The sequence below is a fragment of the Pan troglodytes genome, chromosome 16, assembly GCF_028858775.2.
Source record: "Pan troglodytes isolate AG18354 chromosome 16, NHGRI_mPanTro3-v2.0_pri, whole genome shotgun sequence".
NCBI classification, from domain to species: domain Eukaryota; kingdom Metazoa; phylum Chordata; class Mammalia; order Primates; family Hominidae; genus Pan; species Pan troglodytes.
Genome location: NC_072414.2, coordinates 67410457 through 67430518, shown reverse-complemented (window position 1 = coordinate 67430518; position 20062 = coordinate 67410457). Strand labels below are relative to the sequence as shown.

Sequence of the window (20062 nt, the reverse complement as noted above, 5' to 3'; positions counted from 1 at the left end):
ATGTTCCTACCACAGAATCAACACTGACTCTTGTTAATATTTTGTTATATTTGCTTCATCTTTTTTGTTTGTTTGTTTGAGACAGAGTTTTGCTCTTGTTGCCCAGGCTGGAGTGCAATGGTGTGACTTCAGCTCACTGCAACCTCCGCCTCCTGGGTTCAAGCGATTCTCCTGCCTTAGCCTCCCAAGTAGCTGGGATTACAGGTGCCCGCTACCAAGCCCAGCTAATTTTTTGTATTTTTCATAGAGACGGGGTTTCGCCATGTTGGTCAGAGTGGTCTCGAGCTCCTCACGTCAGGTGATCCACCCACCTTGGCCTCCTAAAGTGCTGGAATTACAGGCATGAGCCCCCACACCTGGCCTTTTTCTTTCTTTTTAAGAGAGACATGTGTTCTTGCTCTGTCGCATAGGTTGGAGTGCAGGTGCGGTGGCACTGTCATAGCTTATGGCAGCCTTAACCTCCTGGGCTCAAGTGATTTTCTTGCCTTAGCCTTCCTAGTAGCTGGGACAAGAAGTATGGGGTACCACACCTTGCTAATTTTTTTGAAGTTTTTGTAGAGATGGAGTCTTGCTCTGTTGCCCAGGCTGGTCTCAAACTCCTGGGCTCAAGTGATTCTCCCACCTCAGCCTCCCAAAGCACTAGGATTTTAGGCATGAGCCACTGTGCCCAGCTGTCTTTTTAATTATTATATGAGAGAAAGAATTTATTATAAAGTTGAAATTCCTTCTAATCCGCATCCTTAGTTCTCCCCACTCATCATAAGCAGCTACTAGTATGAATATGGTATTTCTTTCTAGTTGATTTTATTTATACTGTTATATATGCATAAGCACTCATGAACAATATAGAGTATTATTTTATATGTGTGACCTTTGTAATTTCTTTGCTTTCAGTTAATATATGCAAATAATTTTTTTCAAAACCAAACAGTTCTAAAGAAGACAAGCAATGACAAAATAAATAGCAAATTCCTGTTTTACCCTCATTTCCATTACCTATAATCATGTATTCAACTCTTGTAGCTGTTTCCCCTGGTATTTCATCCCTAATTCTAAATTAAAATGCTTATAATATGCCAGGCACAGTGGCTCATGCCTGTAATCCCAGCATTTTGGGAGGCTGAGGTGGGTAGATCGTTTGAGCCTAGGATTTCAAGACCAGCCTGAGCAACATGTAGAGACAGGTGGAAACCCTGCCTCTACAAAAATTACAAAAATTAGCTGGGTGTGGTGGCGTGTGTTTGTAATCCTAGCTACTTGGGAGGCTGAGGTGGGAAGCTCACTTGAGCCTGGGATGTTGAGGCTGCAGTGAGCCAAAATTGTGCCACTGGACTCCAGCTTGGAATACAGAGCGAGACCCTGTCTCAAAAAAAAAAAAAATAATAATAATAATAATACTTTTAGTGGCTTTTATTGTAGGTGCTCATTTAGCTCTTATACTATGTCTCCACTTTCATTTTGACTACTCTTCCAATAATTATATGTAACATTCTTAAATTGAATCGTCATTGTATATTATTATGACTATGTAAATTATTTTTACTGGAGAGCTACATGGGCTACTATGAAATGATCAAATATATTAACAATTTTTTTTTTTTTTAAATTTTTAGAAGAGATGGGATTTCACCATGTTGGCCAGGCTGGTCTCAAAATCCTGGCCTCAAGTGATTCACCTGCCTCGGCCTCCCAAAGTGCTGGGATTACAGGTGTGAACCACTACGTCCAGCCTTTTTTTTTTTTTTTTTGAGACAGGCTCTCACTCTCTCACCCAGGTTGGAGTACAGTGGCTCTATCTCAGCTCACTGCAACCTCTGCTTCCCAAACTCAAGCGATTCTCTCACCTCAGCCTCCAGAGTAGCTGGGACCACAGGCATGCTTCACCACGTCTGGCTAATTTTTTGTATTTTTGTAGAGATGGGGTTTTGCCATGTTGCCCAGGCTGGTCCCAAACTCCTGAGCTCAGGCAGTCCACCTGCCTCAGCCTCCCAAAATACTGGGATTACAGGAATGAGCCACTACACCTGGCCTAATGATCTTATCAATTCAATTTTTTGTTTCTTCTGGAGTTAATTACCAGATTTTTTCATTTCCTTTAGTTTTCTGTATACATTCCTCATTCTTTTTCTTTTGTTTTTTGTTGTTGTTGTTGTTGTTTTGTTTTGTTGTGGTGGTTGTTGTTTTGATGTTGCCCAGGCTGGAGTGCAGTGGCGCGATCTCGGCTCACTGCAACCTCCACACCCTGGGTTCAAGCGATTCTCATATCTCAGCCTCCTGAGTAGCTGGGATTATAGGCAACTGCCACCTTGCCCAGCTAATGTTTTTTGTTATTTTTAGTAGAGACATGGTTTCACTATGTTGGCTAGGCTGGTTTCGAACTCCTGACCTCAAGTGATCTGCCCACCTTGGCCTCCCAAAGTGCTGGGATTATAGGTGTGAGCCACCATGCTTGGCCCTTCATTATTTTTCTATATGCCCAATCAGATTTATTTTACAGTGTTATCATTAGTTTCCAAGTGATTGAATGTATCAGATAATCAATTGCATCTATTTTTTTTTTCCTGAGACCTCACTTTCAGAACTTTTTCTTTCATTCTAGTCTAAACTGTGGTTGGTTATTCTCTAGGCTTGTTCCTCAGTTTTTATCTTGCAGTTTTCCCTCTTTCCTTTGTTGGATCTTGTTTCCTAATTGTAGACCATCTTCTTTCTTTTATTCTATTTTGCTGGAGTATAGAACTCTAGGTTAGAAATAACTTTATCTCAGAATTTTTAAGGCAATGCCTTTCCAATTACTAGTGATGCTGTCTGTGAATTGTCTGATCTTATTCTTTCTCAATCTATCTATTTATTTATTATTTATTTATTTATTTAAGATGGGGTCTCACTCTGCCACCCAGGCTGGAGTGCAGTGGCACAATCTCAGCTCACTGCAACCTCCACCTTCTGGGTTCAAGTGATTCTCCTGCCTCAGCCTCCTGAGTAGCTGGGACTACAGGCGTGTGCCATCATGCCTGGCTAATTTTTGTATTTGTGGTAGAAACGGAGTTTCACCATGTTGGCCAGGCTGGTCTCAAACTCCTGACTTCAGGAGATCTGCCCTCCTTGGCCTCCCAAAGTGCTGGGATTGCAGGAGTGAGCCATTGCACCCAGTCTAACTTTCTTAAACAGAAAAAGAAATTATCTTTAAAATGCCCAGGGAAGAAAAAAGGAAAACAATAGATCATTTAAAAGGATTGAGAGAGGCTGGGCACAGTGGCTCAAGCCTGTAACCCCAGCACTTTGGGAGGCTGAGGAGGGCAGATCACCTGAGGTCAGGAGTTCAAGACCAGCCTGGCCAACATGGCGAAACCCCGTCTCTGCTAAAAATATAAAAATTAGCCAGGTGTGGTGGCAGGCTTCTGTAATCCCAGCTCCTCGGGAGGCTGAGGCAGAAGAATCCCTTGAACCTGGGAGGCGGAGGTTGCAGTGAGCCAAGATTGTGCCACTGCACTCCAGTCTGGGGGATAGAGTGAGACTCTGTCCACCCCCTGCAAAAAAAAAGATTCACAATGATGTGCCTTAGTGTAGGTCCTCTTTTAAAATTTATTACGTTGGTTACTTGATAGATTCTTTTAATCTGAAGGTTTGTTATTTAGTTCTAGGGCTTTTCTTATTACACTGTGTTTTAAATGATTTCTTTCCTTGTATTATGTTAGTTCTCGCTCGCGCTCTCTCTATATGTAAATATATAGATTATATATATATATATGGGATTGATAAACTTTTTCTTAAAGGGTAAGATAGTAAATATTTCGGTATTGTGAGGTTTACAGTCTTTGTTACAAGTACTCAACGCTGTCAAAATATACTTAGTGAGTACAGAAATAAATGAGCTTGACTATGTTCCAATAAAACATTATTTACAAAAACAAGTAGCCAGGGCATAGTTTACTGACTCAACACTGTCAATATATACTTAGTGAGTACAGAAATAAATGGGCTTGACTGTGTTCCAGTAAAACTTCATTTACAAAAACAAGTGGCCAGGGCATAGTTTGCTGACTTGTGTCCCAGAATGATTCTCTTAACTTTCTTCATCTTTCTCATATTTTCTTTTTCTTTTTCTTTTTTTTTTTTTAATGAGACGGAGTCTCGCTCTGTTGCCCAGGCTGGAGTACAGTGGCGCAATTTCAGCTCACTGCAACCTCCATTTCCCGTGTTCAAGCAATTCTCATGCCTCAGCCTCCCGAGTAGCTGGGACTACAAAGCGTGTGCCACCATGCCCTGCTGATTTTTGTATTTTTAGTAGAGACGAGTTTCAACATGTTGGCCAGGCTGGTCTTAAACTTCTGACCTCAAGTAATCCGTCCACCCCAGCCTCCCAAAGTGCTGGGATAACAGGCATGAGCTACTGTGCCTGGCCAGTTTTTCTCATATTTTCATCACTTTTTTTGTTTTGTTTTGTATTCTGGAAATTTCCTCAACTTTCTCTTTTATCTCGTCTATTAAAATTCCTATTTTGGATATTATTTTTAATTTCCAAGAGCTTTTCTTCTCTGTTCCTTTTTCACTGCACTCTCTTCTTGTTTTATGTATAATTGTATCATCTATTTTCTCTTTGAGGATACTGATAGCCTTTTAGAGGTTATTTTTCTCTTATTGACTATCTTTTTTTTTAAACTTCTGTAGCCCCCATGTGTTTGAATTATGGGGTTTTTTGTTTGTTTATTTTTTGTTTGATTTTGAGACAGGGTCTCACTTTGTCACCCAGGGTGGAGTGCAGGGATGCAATCATAGCTCACTGCAGCTTCTGTCTCCCAAGCTTAGGTGATCCTCCTACCTCAGCTTCCTGAATAGCCGGGACTACAGGTGTGTACCTCCATGCCCAGCTAATTTTTTTAATTTTTAGTAGAGACAAGGTCTTGCTATGTTGCCCAGGCTGGTCTTGAACTCCTGAGCTCAAGTGATCCTCCCACCTTGGCCCTCCCAAAGAGTTAGGATTACAGGCATGAGCCACCGTGACCAGCCTGAATTGTGTTATTTGAATTGTGTATTAAAGTCTTTGTGTAAGGGCTTTCCTTAATTACATTGAGATCCTTGGCTTTTAGTTCACATTTATGGTCCTTAAAAGCTGCATGGTTACAAAAGCAGACAGTGATGAACAAAAACAAAAACAAGCTGCATGGAAGCTCGTTTTGCATGGATGAGCTTCAGATTATAATGATCAGACAACTAGCTTTTTGTTGGGTATTCTCCAAATGACAGAATTCTTTCACCTGATGCTGTTTACTTTATCCAGTGAAGAGTTCTCCTGTCCTTTGGATCCGCTGAGGGGATCCAAACTTGGATATGAGTGTAGGTCAGGACAATGAGAATGGGTCAGGGATTTTCACTACATAACATTCAGATTTTCATTTTATTCCCATTTTTAGCTCTGTTCCTCACCTTGCTTTCCATGGTAAGGGAGTTCTAAGGGTGTGCCATCTTGTCTCTCTATAGGTACCTCCCTTGGTCCTAGCTTCTGTGTCTGGCCACGTCAGCCAAAATCCTCCTATCTGCTTTTTCTCTGTCAAAATGAGTTGAACACTCTTTGTGTGCTGATGTCTCCACTGTCACTTTTTGGGTTTGTAGTGAATACTCCTTTTTCATCATTTTAGTGAAGCTACTGGATGAATGGAGTGCAGTCAATATGTGTTATCAACCTAACCATGTTAAACTGGCATTTAAGGTCAGGCTCAGCGACTCACACCTATAATCCCAGCACTTTGGGAGGCTGAGGTGGGAGGATTGCTTGAGCCCAGGAGTTTGAGACCAGCCTGGGCAATGTGGCAAAACCCTTTCTCTACAAAAAATTTAAAAATTAGCTGGGCGTGGTGGTGTGCATCTGTAGTCCCAGCTACTCCTGGGCTCAGGATCACCTGAGCCCAGGGAGATTAAGGCTGCAAGTGAGCTGTGATTGTGCCACTGGACTCCAGCCTGGGTGACCCTGGAGACCTTTGAGACCCTGTCTCAAAAAGAAAATGAAATTGGAATTGAAGAGATTTGGTTTGAACATCTTTTGACAAATAAGTAGTAGAAATTTTTATCTGCAGCTAGAGTTTTTTTGGTGGTATACCCCATTTCTCTCCCCTTCTCTCCCTCTCTCTCTTTTTACTAATGTGCTCCTCATCTCTGTCTGAGACCTCATCAAAATGGATTTTATCACCCATATTTCTACCAGTTTTCTGATCAGTATCACTTAGGTAATCTCTAAGAAGATTGAGGCTTTCTCTATAGCTCTTCTTTTTCTGAGCCCGTAGTAGAATTGCCTTTTATGCCTGTTTATGGCAACATAGGCTTTTTCTGCATGTACTTCCAAATTCTATCAGCTCTGTCCATTACCCAGGTCCAAAGCTGCTTCCACATTTTTAGTTATTTGTTACAGAAGCACCCCACTTCTTAGTACCAATTTCTGCTTTGGCCATTTGGGACTCCCATCCCCACTCCTTCTCTCTGTTTTTAAATTTAATTATTATTTTTTTTTTTTTGAGATAACGTCTTGCTTTGTCACTCAGGCTGGAGTGCAGTGGTGTGATGTTGGCTCACTGCATCCTCCACCTCCCAGGTTCAAGCAATTCTCCTGGCTCAGCCTCTTGAGTAGCTGGGATTACAGGTGTGTGCCATCACACCTGGCTAATTTTTGTATTTTTAGTAAAGGCAGGGTTTTATCATCTTGGCCAGTCTGGTCTTGAACCCCTGACCCCAGGTGATCCACCCGCCTTGGCCTCCCAAAGTGCTGGGATTACAGGCATGAGCCACCACACCCAGCTTCTCTTTTTTTTAAGTCAGGGTTTCTCTTCGTCACCCAGGCTGGTGTGCAGTGGCGCTGTCATAGCGCACTGCAGCCTTGACTTCCTGGGCTGAAGCGGTCCTCCCACCTTAGACTCCTGAGTAGCTAGGAGTACAGGTGTGTGCCATGATGCCCGGCTAATTTTTTGACTTCTCTCTAGAGATAAGCTCTCATTAGGCAGGGCGCAGTGGCTCATGCCTGTAATCCCAACACTTTGGGAGGCTGAGGCGGGCAGATCACGAGGTCAGGAGATTGAGACCATCCTGGCTAACATGGTGAAACCCCGTCTCTACTAAAAATACAAAAAAATTAGCTGGGCGTGGTGGCGGGAGCCTGTAGTCCCAGCTACTCAGGAGGCTGAAGCAGGAGAATGGCGTGAACCCAGGAGGTGGAGCTTGCAGTGAGTCGAGATCACGCTACTGCACTCCAGCCTGGGCAACAGAGTGAGACTCCGTCTCAAAAAAAAAAAAGAGATAAGCTCTCATTACATTTCCCAGACTGCTCACGAACTCCTGGCCTCAAGCAATCCTCCTGCCTCCCAAAGTGCTGGGACTACAGGTGTGAGCCACCATGCCTGGTCTCCCTCTCTCTTTTGAATGGAGATATGTTTACTTTTAGAAGTAGTATGTACTTACCACAAAAAATGTTAAATGATATGGAACTGTATGGGCTAGAAATTGAAAAGCTTCCATGTCTCCACCCCTAAGAGTAATTGACACCCCTTTAGCATGGTCAGATTTTGTACATACATACTGTCCCCACTTTTTCTTTATTCTTGCTTGTTTGTTTCGTTTCCTTCAGGTCTCCAGGAAACCTAGAGAAAAACCGTTATGGGGATGTACCCTGCCTGGACCAAACTAGAGTGAAGCTAACAAAGCGAAGTGGCCATACTCAGGTAGACAGATAAATGTAATCTTTTTAGGTGCACTGGGGGAAATAGAGCTTCTTCCAAAGTGAAGCTTACTAATACTTCGGTAGAATGAAAGTAGACTCCGAGGCCAGAGAGATTAGGTTTGAGTTTATATTTTGCTACATACTAGTCTGTGACATAGGCAAGTCCTCAAATGCCCATCTCACAGTATTGAGTGGAAATTAAATGAAATTCTTTATGTGAATGCTGATAGTGCAAGGTCTGATGTATTGTAGGTGCTTCATAGATGTTAAATTATTTATCGTTTTACTCCTTAGTTGTAAAGTCATGGTCATATAGTGCAATTCCTTTGGTGAGTATATATGCATCAATACAAAGCAACCTTGATTGTAAGTGACAGATGTAAGATTTCTCCATCTGTATCTGAGGAAATTGTGGACAACTTATGTATACATAAATGTCTAGGGATAGAGATGAAATGGTCAAATGACTATATTATTTAATATATTAATTTGATTATATCTACATGTTAAAAGCCTCATATGTAATCTATTAACAGAGATATTTAATGAACATTTTATTCAAACACTTTACATACACCTTTAACTTTAGTGTCTTTGTCACATTTGAGCCACTTTTTTTTTTCTCCCTCAAGACAAGGTCTTGCTTTATTGCCCAGGCTAGGTACAGTGATCACAGCTCACTGCAACCTTGACCTCCTGGGCTCAAGTGATTCTTGTACCTCAGCCTCCCAAGTAGCTGAGACCACAGGTGTGTGCCACATACATGGCTAATTTTTAAATACTTTTGTAGAGACAAGTTCTCACTATGTTGCCCAGTCTGGTCTTGAATTCTTGTGCTCAAACAATCCTCTTGCCTCAGCCTCCCTAAGTGCTGGAATTACAGGCCAATTTTTGAGTCAGTCTAACAAGGTTTTCCAGAGTACAACATCTTTATTTACTTTTAAGTGTGTGGCATTGTGACTGGAAATTTTATCCTAAACCAGGAAAATCTGTTAGGGTAACATTAGGACAAGTTTTTTTTTTTTTTTTTTTTTTTTTTTTTGAGACGGAGTCTTGCTCTGTCCCCCAGGCTGGAGTGCAGTGGCGCAATATTGGCTCACTGCAAGCTCCACCCCCCAGGTTCACGCCATTCTCCTGCCTCAGCCTCCCGAGTAGCTGGGACTACAGGTGCCCACCACCACGCCCGGCTAATATTTTGTGTTTTTAGTAGAGATGGGGTTTCACCATGTTAGCCAGGATGGTCTCGATCTCCTGACCTCGTGATCCGCCCGTCTCAGCCTCCCAAAGTGCTGGGATTACAGGCATGAGCCACTGCGCCCGGCCAGGACAAGTTGGTTTTTTAATTCATCCTGCATCTTATGCATCCCCTATAATATGATTCATTCACTTATTCCTTTGTAAAATCCTTAAAAAACAGAAAATTGAGACAGGGTCTCACTCTGTCACCCAGGCTGGAGTGCAGTGACTTGATCGTAGCTCGCTGCACCCTTGAACTCCTGGGCTCAAGCGATCCTCCCACCTCTGCCTCCCAAGTAGCTGAGACTACAGGCACATGCCATTACACATGGCTGATTTTTTTTAATTTTATTTTTGTAGAGCTAGGGTCTCGCTGTGTTGCCTAAGTTCTTCCTGGGCTCAAGCAATCCTCTCACCTTGGCCTCCCAAAGTGCTGGGATTACAGGCATGAGCCGGTGTGCCTGGCCATAATTCCTTTTTAATATAACTTGTTTACAGCAACATCCAACCTTAGAATTTTGAGATGAATGACTAAATTATTATTATCTTCCTTTTTTTCCCTTCTGATATACCAATTTTATTAGGCGATATCTCCGAAAAACCCAATTTTGTTAGGTGATCTCATAAAAAAAAAAAACCCAGCATTGACTGAGGTTGTTCAAAGTAAAGTTGTTTTATTTTTATTTATTTATTTATTTTGAGACAGAGTTTCGCTCTTGTTGCCCAGGCTGGAGTGCAATGGCGCAATCTCAGCTCACTGCAACCTCCACCTCCTGGGTTCAAGCAATTCTCCTTTCTCAGCCTCCCGAGTAGCTGGGATTACAGGTGCATGCCACCATGCCCGGCTAATTTTTGTATTTTTAGTAGATACGGGGTTTCATCATTTTGGTCAGGCTGGTCTTGAACTCCTGACCTGGGGTGATCTGCCTGCCTCAGCCTCCCAAAGTGCTGGGATTACAGGCATGAGCCACTGCGCCGGCAAAGTAAAGTAATTTAAATAGTGCCTCTTTAACATGACACACAGTAAAGTAATTTAAATAGTACCTCTTTAACATGACACACATTATAAGGACTTGTTATATCCCTTCTCTTTCTGGGGAATAATTTTTGGAAAACTTATTGCCTTGTATTTGGGCATATATGATATGTGGGTTGGGACCCCAGGATCATGGTTTCCAACTCTCTTGTCCCTATTGTTTCAAGCACATAAACTGAATTCACAGTCCTATCCAGGACCCTTGGAGAAGATTTTCCTGCAGGAGCATTTGAGCTAAGAGACTGGCTGGCTGGAGGGTAAATTCATCAGTACTGCTGAGATCATCATCGTATATGCCCTGAAGGAGTGGAGTACAGTGGTTGAGTTGGGGCTCTGGAGTCAGAGATATCTGTATTTATCCATTTTGTTGACTTCCCTGTCTCCAGTACCTAGAACAGTGCCTGCCACATATCAGACACTCAGGACATATTTGTGAATGAGTGAATCTTAGTGTACTGGGAGATTCTTCTAATCATCCTGTGGTTAATATGAAGATCATTGTCTGATTTGTAGTCCCTCTCCTTACTGAAACATTAGCGGAGGCTTTATTTTTATAGTAAATGGAGTATTTAGGCTTTTTTTGATTTTATTTTGATTTTATTTTTTAGTTTTTTTGACATTATTTACTTTGCGGGCCGAAAGCAAAAAAAAATTTATTTACTTAGCTTTGGGGACTTAACACTCTCATGGAATTTCCACCTATGGGGCTATTTTTCCATTCTGTTTCCTGACATTTAGTTGTTTTTAAATTTTAATTGATAGAAATTGTATATATTTATGGTATACAATATAATATTTAAAAATATGTATGAATTGCAGAGACACTAAGTCAAGCTAGTTAATATATGCATTACTTTGCCGGGCACGGTGGCTCACACCTGTAATCCCAGCACTTTGGGAGGCCGAGGCGGGCAGATCACAAGGTCAGGAGATTGAGACCATCCTGGCTAACACGGTGAAACCCCGTCTCTACTAAAAAATACAAAAAATTAGCCAGGTGTGGTGGTGGGGCCTGTAGTCCCAGCTACTCGGGAGGCCGAGGCAGGAGAATGGCATGAACCTGGGAGGCGGAGCTTGCAGTAAGCCGAGATCGCACCAGTGCACTCCAGCCTGGGCAACAGAGCAAAGACTCCGTCTCAAAAAAAAAAAAACAAAAAAAAAACCACATATGCGTTACTTCACATATTTACCTTGTTTTGTGGTGAAAACACTTAAAATATGCTGTCCGCAATTTTCAAGTATACAATACCTTGTTATTTGGAGGATTCAGGTTTTTTAGTGAATTGTTTACTTGATTTGCTTCTAGAATTTTAAAGCTATTAGTCCCAGTTTCTGTTGAACATGGCTGCCTTAATCTGTTTGGGCTGCTGTAACAAAAATACCACATGCAGGATGGCTTATAAACAACAGAAATTTATTTCTCACTATTGTGGAGTCTGGGAAGTCCAAGATCAACGTGCTGGCAGATTTGGGGTCTGGTGAGGGCCCCTTTCTTGGTTCATAGACCACTGTCTACTCATTGCATCCTCACATGGCAGAAGGGGAAGGGGTGAGGGAGCACTTCAGAACTCTTCTGTCTTATAAGGGCACTAATCCCATTTGTGAGAGCTCTGTCCTCATGGTCCTAATCACCTAATCACCTGTCTAAAGGCCCCATCTCCTAATACCATTACATTAAGGGTCTGGGGTTGGGATTACACATTTGAAGTTATGGGGGACACAAATGATCAGTCTATAGCAATGGCTCATAACATAGTGTTCCGGGTTTGTTCTTCCTGCTATTCCAATTTTCCCCCAAGTGTATACTTTATCTCTGGGTCATTTTCAGTTTTTTTTTTTTTTTTTTTTTTTTTTGAGTTGGAGTCTCGCTTTGTCGCCCAGGCTGGAGTGCAGTGGTGCGATCTCGGCTCACTGCAACCTCCACCTCCCGGGTTCGTGCCATTCTCCTGCCTCAGCCTCCCGGGTAGCTGGGACTACAGGTGCCCGCCACCACACCCAGCTAATTTTTTGTATTTTTAGTAGAGATGGGGTTTCACCTTGTTAGCCAGGATGGTCTCGATCTCCTGACCTTGTGATCTGCCCGCCTTGGCCTCCCAAAGTGCTGGGATTACAGGCGTGAGCCACTGCGCCCGGCCTTCAGTTTTAATATCCAGTGATTCTTCCGAAGTTGCTGAAATTAAAAATTTTAATTCCCTGGGAATTAAAAATCAGCTCAGAGACCAGTGCTAAAGCTGGTAATTCTTAGTTATAAAGAAATAATGTCTTCTTTAAAGAAGTGACAATTCTTTTCAAAGCATGAAGTTAGTTCCTCCTTATGTTCTTACTAATGCTGACTGGCATATACTAGGTAAATCTTTTGTACTTTTCCATACCTTCTCCCCTTGGCCCTCGAGTGGGTATACCATTTGCATGTGCCAGGTTGAGTAGAGGATGGGCTTTGGCTGACTGGGTGCACCCTGGATTGAGAAGCCTGTTTGGAAGTGAGTGAGGCTTTTAGCATGCTGGGTCTGCTGCAGGTGGTCTATTAGCTCAGTGAAGTTGTCTGAGTCAGGGTAGGACAGTAATCGTATGAGGTCAATACTAGCTGCTATGGGAGGGAAAACTCCGAGTTTATCACTCCACTATTTATTTAGTCAAAGAAACAGTTTCTAAGGAGGAAACTCTTGACTAAATAAATAGTAGAGTGATAAATTGGTAGACTGACTGGCTAACGAACGCAAATCCAAGTAACATGGGTTTGACCATGAGGTGGAGATATCTTAGGAGGTTAGCTATGGGATACTGACAGTTCAGACTGCCCTCCCAGTGATAGGACCCACAGGAGAACGAGTGATAGGTTGAGGAAAGAGTCAGTCCGACCTCTCTGTAATGCAGTGGGTTATGAGTTTTCCCTAGTTTGCTATTGAAACTTTTCTTTTGTCCTTCTGTAACCCTTCACACCTTCCCTTATCCATTCCACTGCTTCTATCCATTCAACTCTCAACTAGTTATACTATAACATAAAACTGCAGCTGATTGATGTTTCTCTTTTATCAGCCTGGATCAAAGGATCTTTTGAGTAGGTATTTATAAAAAATGATGTTGAAGTAATTAAGACTGAGGACATTAGGAGGTGGGAGAATACCCTGGAAGAGAGGTAGTCAGGAGCTGTTCATTGAGATGCCTTTGAATTTGACTGGAAGTTGCTTTGCATTAATTCAGGTAGTAATGGAGTCCAGGTGTTTGGCTCGTCCTGTTGATGGTCCTAAGTATGAGATGTAGCTTTATTTCTTCTCCATTCATATTTTTTGCCTTTTGTGTGTGGCAGGATGGACCAGATGTTCCTACTTGCTTGCCTTGCCTCTCATTTGGTCCTGTGCTACAGTGTTGCAAGTCTTGATGGACCCTTTTCTTGTAAATAACAGTTTCTATTGAGTTATATAGTTCACTCTGGCAGACTGCCACAATTACTGCTTGAGATGTCACTAGGGCAGTTACTATTGTTATTACTTGAGACCGTCATTAGGAGACTGAATGAAGGGGGATAAACATAGCAATGAAAACTTAAGACAAAAATAACTATTCTAAAGGAAGGGTAACATGGGGAAGAAGAGAACTCCCTGCTTCTAGTGAGCAAAGGCAGCCCTGAGCTTCTACAGCCCTTTGTATTTATTGGGTACCAAGAGCAGGGAGGAGGAGGTAACGATTGGTCAGCTGCTTAATTGATCACAGGTACACATTATTGCTAACAGGCTTCAGATGTGCCTAACTACAAGAAACACTTGTGCCTGGGTCGTGACTGCCCTCAGCATTCCTTCTGGGTGGCAGATGCAGTTTGTCAGTTTGCCAGCATCCTGCTTTCATGAGAACAGTTTCCTTTTTGCTCATGTAGCCTCCAGTGGTATACTGAGTTGATCATGACCCTCATTCTTTCGGCCTCCAACAGTTCACATACCATACAATTTACCTATTTAAAGTATATAAGTCAATGGCTATTAGTATATTCACAGAGTTGTGCAACCATCACCACAAACAACTTTAGAACATTTTTTTCATTTCCCAAAGAAACCTCACACCCTTGGCAGTCGCTACCTATTTCCCTCTAACCCACTCTGATTTATTTCCTATCTCCATAGATTTGCCTGTTCTAGGGATCTCATACAAAGAGAATCCTAGACTATGTAGCTTTTTGTGTCTGGCTTCTATCATTTAGCATAATGTTTTCTAGGTCCATCCATGTCATAGCATGTATCATCACATCACTGCTTTTTACTGCCAAATAATATTCCATTGTATGGATATACCACTTTTATTCATTTATCAGTTGAAGGACATTTGAGTTGTTTCCATTTTTGGCTATTACGAATAATGCTGCTATGGATATTTATGTATAAGTTTTTGTATGGACCTATGTTATTTTGCTAAGGAGTGGAATTGCTGGGTCATATGGTAACTGTTTAATCTTTTCAGGAACAACCAGACTGTTTTCTAAAGTAACTGCAGCATTTTACATTACCACTAGCCATGTATAAGGAGGGTTTACACATGTATGAGGGTTTCAGTTTTTCCACATCCTTGCCAACAGTATTATCTATCTTTGATATCTGTAGCCATCCTAGTGGGTATAAATTAGTATCTCGTGGTATGGATTTGCATTTCCATGATGGCTGATGATGAATGAATTTTTTTTTTTTTTTTGAGACAGAGTCTCGCTCTGTCGCCCAGGCTGGAGTGCAGTGGCACGATCTCAGCTCACAGCAAGCTCCATCTCCCGGGTTTATGCCATTCTCCTGCCTCAGCCTCCCGTGTAGCTGGGACTACAGGCGCCTGCCACCACGCCCAGCTATTTTTTTGTATTTTTAGTAGAGACAGGGTTTCGCCGTGTTAGCCAGGATGGTCTCGATCTCCTGACCTTGTGATCCGCCCTCCTCGGCCTCCCAAAGTGCTGGGATTACAGGCGTGAGCCACCGTGCTTGGCATAAGTTTTTAATTTTAATATAGTCCAATTTATCTCTTTTCTTTTGTCACTTACGCCTTTGGTATCATATCTGTGAAAGCTTTGCCTAACCCAAGGTCACAAAGATTTACTCTTATATTTTATTCTGAGAGTTTTAATAGTTTTAATCCCTTACATTTGGTCTGTGATACATTTTGAGTCAGTTTTACAGTGTGAGGAAGGAGTCCGCTTGATTTTTATGCATGTAGATATCTACTTGTCCCAGCACCATTTATTGAAGTGAGGGTTTGAGCTGGCCATTTCACTCCTCATTTTCTGCTCAACAAGAAGAGAATATTCACACCTTGGGTTTTACTTACTGAGTATATCATTTTATGACCCAAATGGTATATTCTGTGTAGCTATAGTGATGTCTCCTTTTTATCATTAGACAGATTACATCAATGCCAGTTTCATGGATGGCTACAAGCAGAAGAATGCTTACATTGGCACACAAGGTAAGCTGGTCCGTCCCTCCCATGTTGATTTTGTGCCATCTACTTATGATTCCTTGTGCCAAATGATAGCATAATTTTTAAACGAATGGTAACTTGAGTGGAGGTTTTGGCCACTAGATCCTGGCCTTTTATAAAGATTGGTGGTGGTTGAGAAAAGCAAATAAGTAGTTTGGGGTTTCTGTACCAGGTGTGCCTGGAAACTCACCGCATAGAGATAAACTGGAGATTTAAACACATAACACTACTGCCTGCAAGTTTTGGGGCTATTTCTTAGTATTGGCAAGGGTGTAGGGCATCAGAATGCATCAGCCAGTGAGCTCTTCATGCTCTTCCTGTCTAGTGAGAGGCCAAGAATAGCAGTGGACTTCCCAGAGATTGAGTCCAATCTAGGAATGAGTATTGCTGTCCTAATAGGCCTAGGCTGGTTCCTATACCATCACAGAGCACTCCAGCAAATGTTCTGACATAGATAGTATGTGCTAATAAGTCTGACAGTGAAATACTGAGCTCTAGGAGGATTTCTCATTTTTTTTTCTCCTTTGAAATGGAGGCTTGCTGTGTCGCCCAGGCTAGAGTGCAGTGGTACGACCTCCACTCACTGCAACCTCCACCTCCCGGGTTCAAGTGATTCTCCTGCCTCAGCCTCCTGAGTATCTGGGACTACAGGTGTGTGCCACCACGCCCGGCTAATTTTTGTATTTTTAGTAGAGACTGGGTTTCACCATGTTGGACAGGCTGGTCTCGAACTCCTGACCTCGTGATCTGCCTGCTTCGGCCTCCCAAAGTGTTGGGATTACAGGCGTGAGCCACCATGCCCAGCCTCTAGGAGGATTTCAGGTGGAGTTTCTATAAATGTTCGTATGATCCTAGTATTCTTCCTGACCTGGCCTCTCCATCTCAAGAATATCATGTCACTTTCAAAGATGGTAGGAGGAAATCATAATACAGAAAGACAACAGACCATCAGATGGGCGTAAGGCCCTTTGACCACTGCAGAGCAAGATATGGTGGATACCTCCTTAATCAAGTGATCAAACTTAGTATCACCAGTAAAGGACAAAGGGACATTATGTACACCTCCTGATATGATGCATTGAGAAATGAATATCACCTGCATTGTGTATTGCCAGTTTTAAAATCTGAATCTAGTCATGGGAAACAATCCAGATTGTGGGACATACTATAAGAAAACTGGCTCAGACTCTCCAAAGTTAATGCCATAAAAAACAAAAAGGCAGAGAACTGTTCTAGATTAAAGGGAGACTAAAGAGAACCATGGCCGGGCACAGTGGCTCACGCCTGTAACTCCAGTACTTTGGGAGGCTGAGGTGGGAGTATCACTTGAGCCCAGGAAGCAGAGGTTGCTCTGAGCCGAGATCGTGCCACTGCACTCCAGCCTGGCTGACACAGCAAGATCCTGTCTCAAAAATAAATAAATTAAAGGGCCAGTCACAATGGCTCACACCTGTAATCCCAGCACTTTGGGAGGCCGAGGCAGGTGGATAAACTGAGGTCGGAAGTTCGAGACCAGCCTGACCAACATGGAGAAACCACGTTTCTACTAAAAATACAAAATTAGCCGGGCGTGGTGGCACATGCCTGTAATCCCAGCTACTTGGGAGGCTGAGGCAGGAGAATCGCTTGAACCCAGGAGGCGGAGGTTGCAGTGAGCAGAGATTGCGCTCAAAAAGAAAAAAAAAAGAGGATCGGCCAGGCGTGGTGGTTCATGCCTGTAATCCCAGCACTTTGGGAGGCCGAGGCAGGCGGATCACAAGGTCAGGAGTTCCAAACCAGCCTGGCCAATATGGTGAAACCCCGTCTCTACTAAAAATACAAAAATTAGCTAGGTGTGGTGGTGGGTGCCTGTAGTCCCAACTATTCCGGAGGCTGAGGCAGGAGAATTGCTTGAACCTGGGAGGCAGAGGTTGCAGTGGACCACGACTGCGCCATTGCACTCCAGCCTGGGTGACAGAGCAAGGCTCTGTCTCAAAAAAAAAAAAAAAAAAAAAAAAGAGTATCTGATTAGATCCTCAACTGGGAGAAAAAAATCTATTGAAGACAAACTATTGAGACACTTGGAGATTTTTTTTAGCCAACATTGTATCCATGTTTAATGTATGCTTAAGGTGATAATGGTAATGTTCTATAGGAGGATGTCCTTGTTTTCCTAGTAAGTGCTCAAGTATTTAGGAATAAAATATCATAATGTCTGCAACTTCTTTATTTTTAATTAATTAATTAATTAAGTTTTGAGATGGAGTTTTGCTCTGTCGCCCAGGCTGGAGTGCAGTGACATGATCTTGGCTCACTGCACCTTCCACTTCCAGGGCTCAAGCGAGTCTCCTGCCTCAGCCTCCCAAGTAGCTGGGATTACAGGCACCTGCCACCATGCCTGGCTAATTTTTGTATTTTTGGTAGAGACAGGGTTTCACCATGTTGCCTAGGCTGGTCTCGAACTCCCGGCCTGAAGTGATCTGCCTACCTCGGCCTCCCAAAGTGCTGGGATTACAAGCATCAGCCACTACGCCTGGCCTATATTTCTATTAATGATGTCATCTATTGAGAAGACCTATTATATATCAGATGCATAAATGCTATCTAATTATTATAGAGACTCTGCAAGGGAGGTTTATTAATTTATAGATGAGCAAACTGAAACCCAAAAGTTTACGTGACCTTGGACCATGCAGCTAGTAAGTGGCAGAACCAGGGTTTGAACCCATGTTTGTTTGGTTCAGAAGTTTTTACAAGCCATGTCTGTGGATTGTTTCACCTATGTCAGTATAAACTGCTGACTTTATTTCTTGAGAGAAGTTTACTGTTAAAGGGTCTAAGCTGGGAAGTACAACTTTCCCTTCTTAGTGTCTCTCTTGAGCCTGTGAGAAGTTTGCCCAGCCCCAGTCTGGTAACTGAGTTACCATATGCTCTGACTGCTCAGTACTCCAATTCTGCCAGTGGTCTGAATGTGGAAAATGAAGTATATGAGAGTTGCTGTGGTGCAGGAGAGTAGGATGTGGATGAGGCTGAGGGTCAGAGATGAGGAAAAGGTGTCCTTACTGTCTTCTTGATGTGTATACTAGGGTAATGCATGTCCATTGTAGAACATTTAGAAAACAAAAATAATCCCTCATAACCCTAGGACCCAGAGATAATGTTAACATTTTACAGCATCTCCTCCTAGACCTTTATCTATGCATGCATGCAGATATAGGCATACAAAATATTTAACCAGGCCGGGCACGGTGGCTTAAGCCTGTAATCCCAGCACTTTGGGAGGCCAAGGCGGGCAGATCACTTGAGGTCAGGTATTTGAAACCAGCCTGGCCAACATGGTGAAACCCCCTCTCTACTAAAACTACAAAAAGTAGCCGAGCGTAGTGGTGCATGCCTGTAATCCCAGCTACTCAGGAGGCTGAGGTAGGAGAATCTCTTGAACCCGGGAGGCAGAGGTTTCAGTGAGCTGAGATCACGCCACTGCACTCCAGCCTGGGCGACAGAGTGATACTCGGTCTCAAAAAAAACAAAACTAAACTTTTAATTTAACCAAATGTGCTCTTTCTATACTATCTCTTGTTTCATTTAATGGTATCTGTGAATACCTTTCCATAGCAAAAAATACAGCTCTTACAACATCAACTTTATAGACTGTATAAATTATGGTATGCTATTATTTATTTATTTATTTTTGAGACAGGGTCTCACTCTGTCAGCTAGGCTGGGTGACAGAGTGGTATGATCATGGTTCACGATCATGGCTCAATGCAGCCTTGGCCTCTCCAGGCACACACAGGTGATCCTCTCACCTCAGTCTCCTGAGTAGCTGGGACTACAGGCATGTGCTACTACACCTGGCTAGTTTTTGTATTTTTTGTAGGGACAGGGTTTTGCAGTGTTGCCCAGGTTGGTCTCAAACTTCTGGGCTCAAGTGATCTGCCTGCCTCATCCTCCCAAAGTGCTGGGATTACAGGCGTGCGCCACTGCACCCCACCTGATACGTCATAATTTAATTAATCCTCTCTTATTGGATATTTAGTGTATTTCTAAGATCTCACATGTTTTTGACATCATCCACTTCTGCAGAGAGAGTATTCCAGTATCATGTTAGTGCTTGCTAAAAGACTTAGCAATAAGGGTAGTAGAACCAGCAGACTTCTAGACCAAAATTAACCATTAGTACTGCCCTGCTTTCCTGAAAGCAGAGAGGAAAGAAACACCCAGAAAGTATAAGGAATTATCTTGAGTTGTTACGTTTTTTTTTTCTTGAGATGGAGTCTTGCTGTCGCCCAGGCCGGAGTTCAATGGTGCGATCTCGGTTTAATGCAACCTCCGCCTCCCGGGTTCAAACAATTCTCCTAACTCAGGCTCCCGAGTAGCTGGGATTACAGGCACCTGCCATCATGCCCAGCTAATTTTCATATTTTTAGTAGAGACGGGGTTTTACCATGTTGGCCAGGCTGGTCTCGGACTCCTGACCTCAAGTGATCCACCTGCCTCGGCCTCCCAAAGTGTTGGGATTACAGGTGTGAGCCCTGCGCCCGGCCGGTTACTGTCTTGATCAAAGTGGAGTTGGTAGCCCACAAGTATCTTCAAAGTTATTGCTGAGTGCTCAGCCCTGAGTGCTCAGCCCTGTGCAAAGGAGAATTTGGCCAGGCGCA

At 42.8% G+C, this 20062-nt stretch overlaps 1 protein-coding gene across 2 annotated transcripts in view; it reads left to right on the top strand.

Moving 5' to 3' along the window:
- PTPN9 (protein tyrosine phosphatase non-receptor type 9) overlaps positions 1-20062 on the top strand; it is a 107032-nt gene that overhangs the window by 78967 nt on the left and 8003 nt on the right. For both annotated transcript variants that reach the window (XM_024348981.3, NM_001280467.1), the window contains 2 exon segments: positions 7610-7703; positions 15341-15407. In XM_024348981.3, coding sequence (XP_024204749.1) covers positions 7610-7703; positions 15341-15407 — 161 coding nt within the window.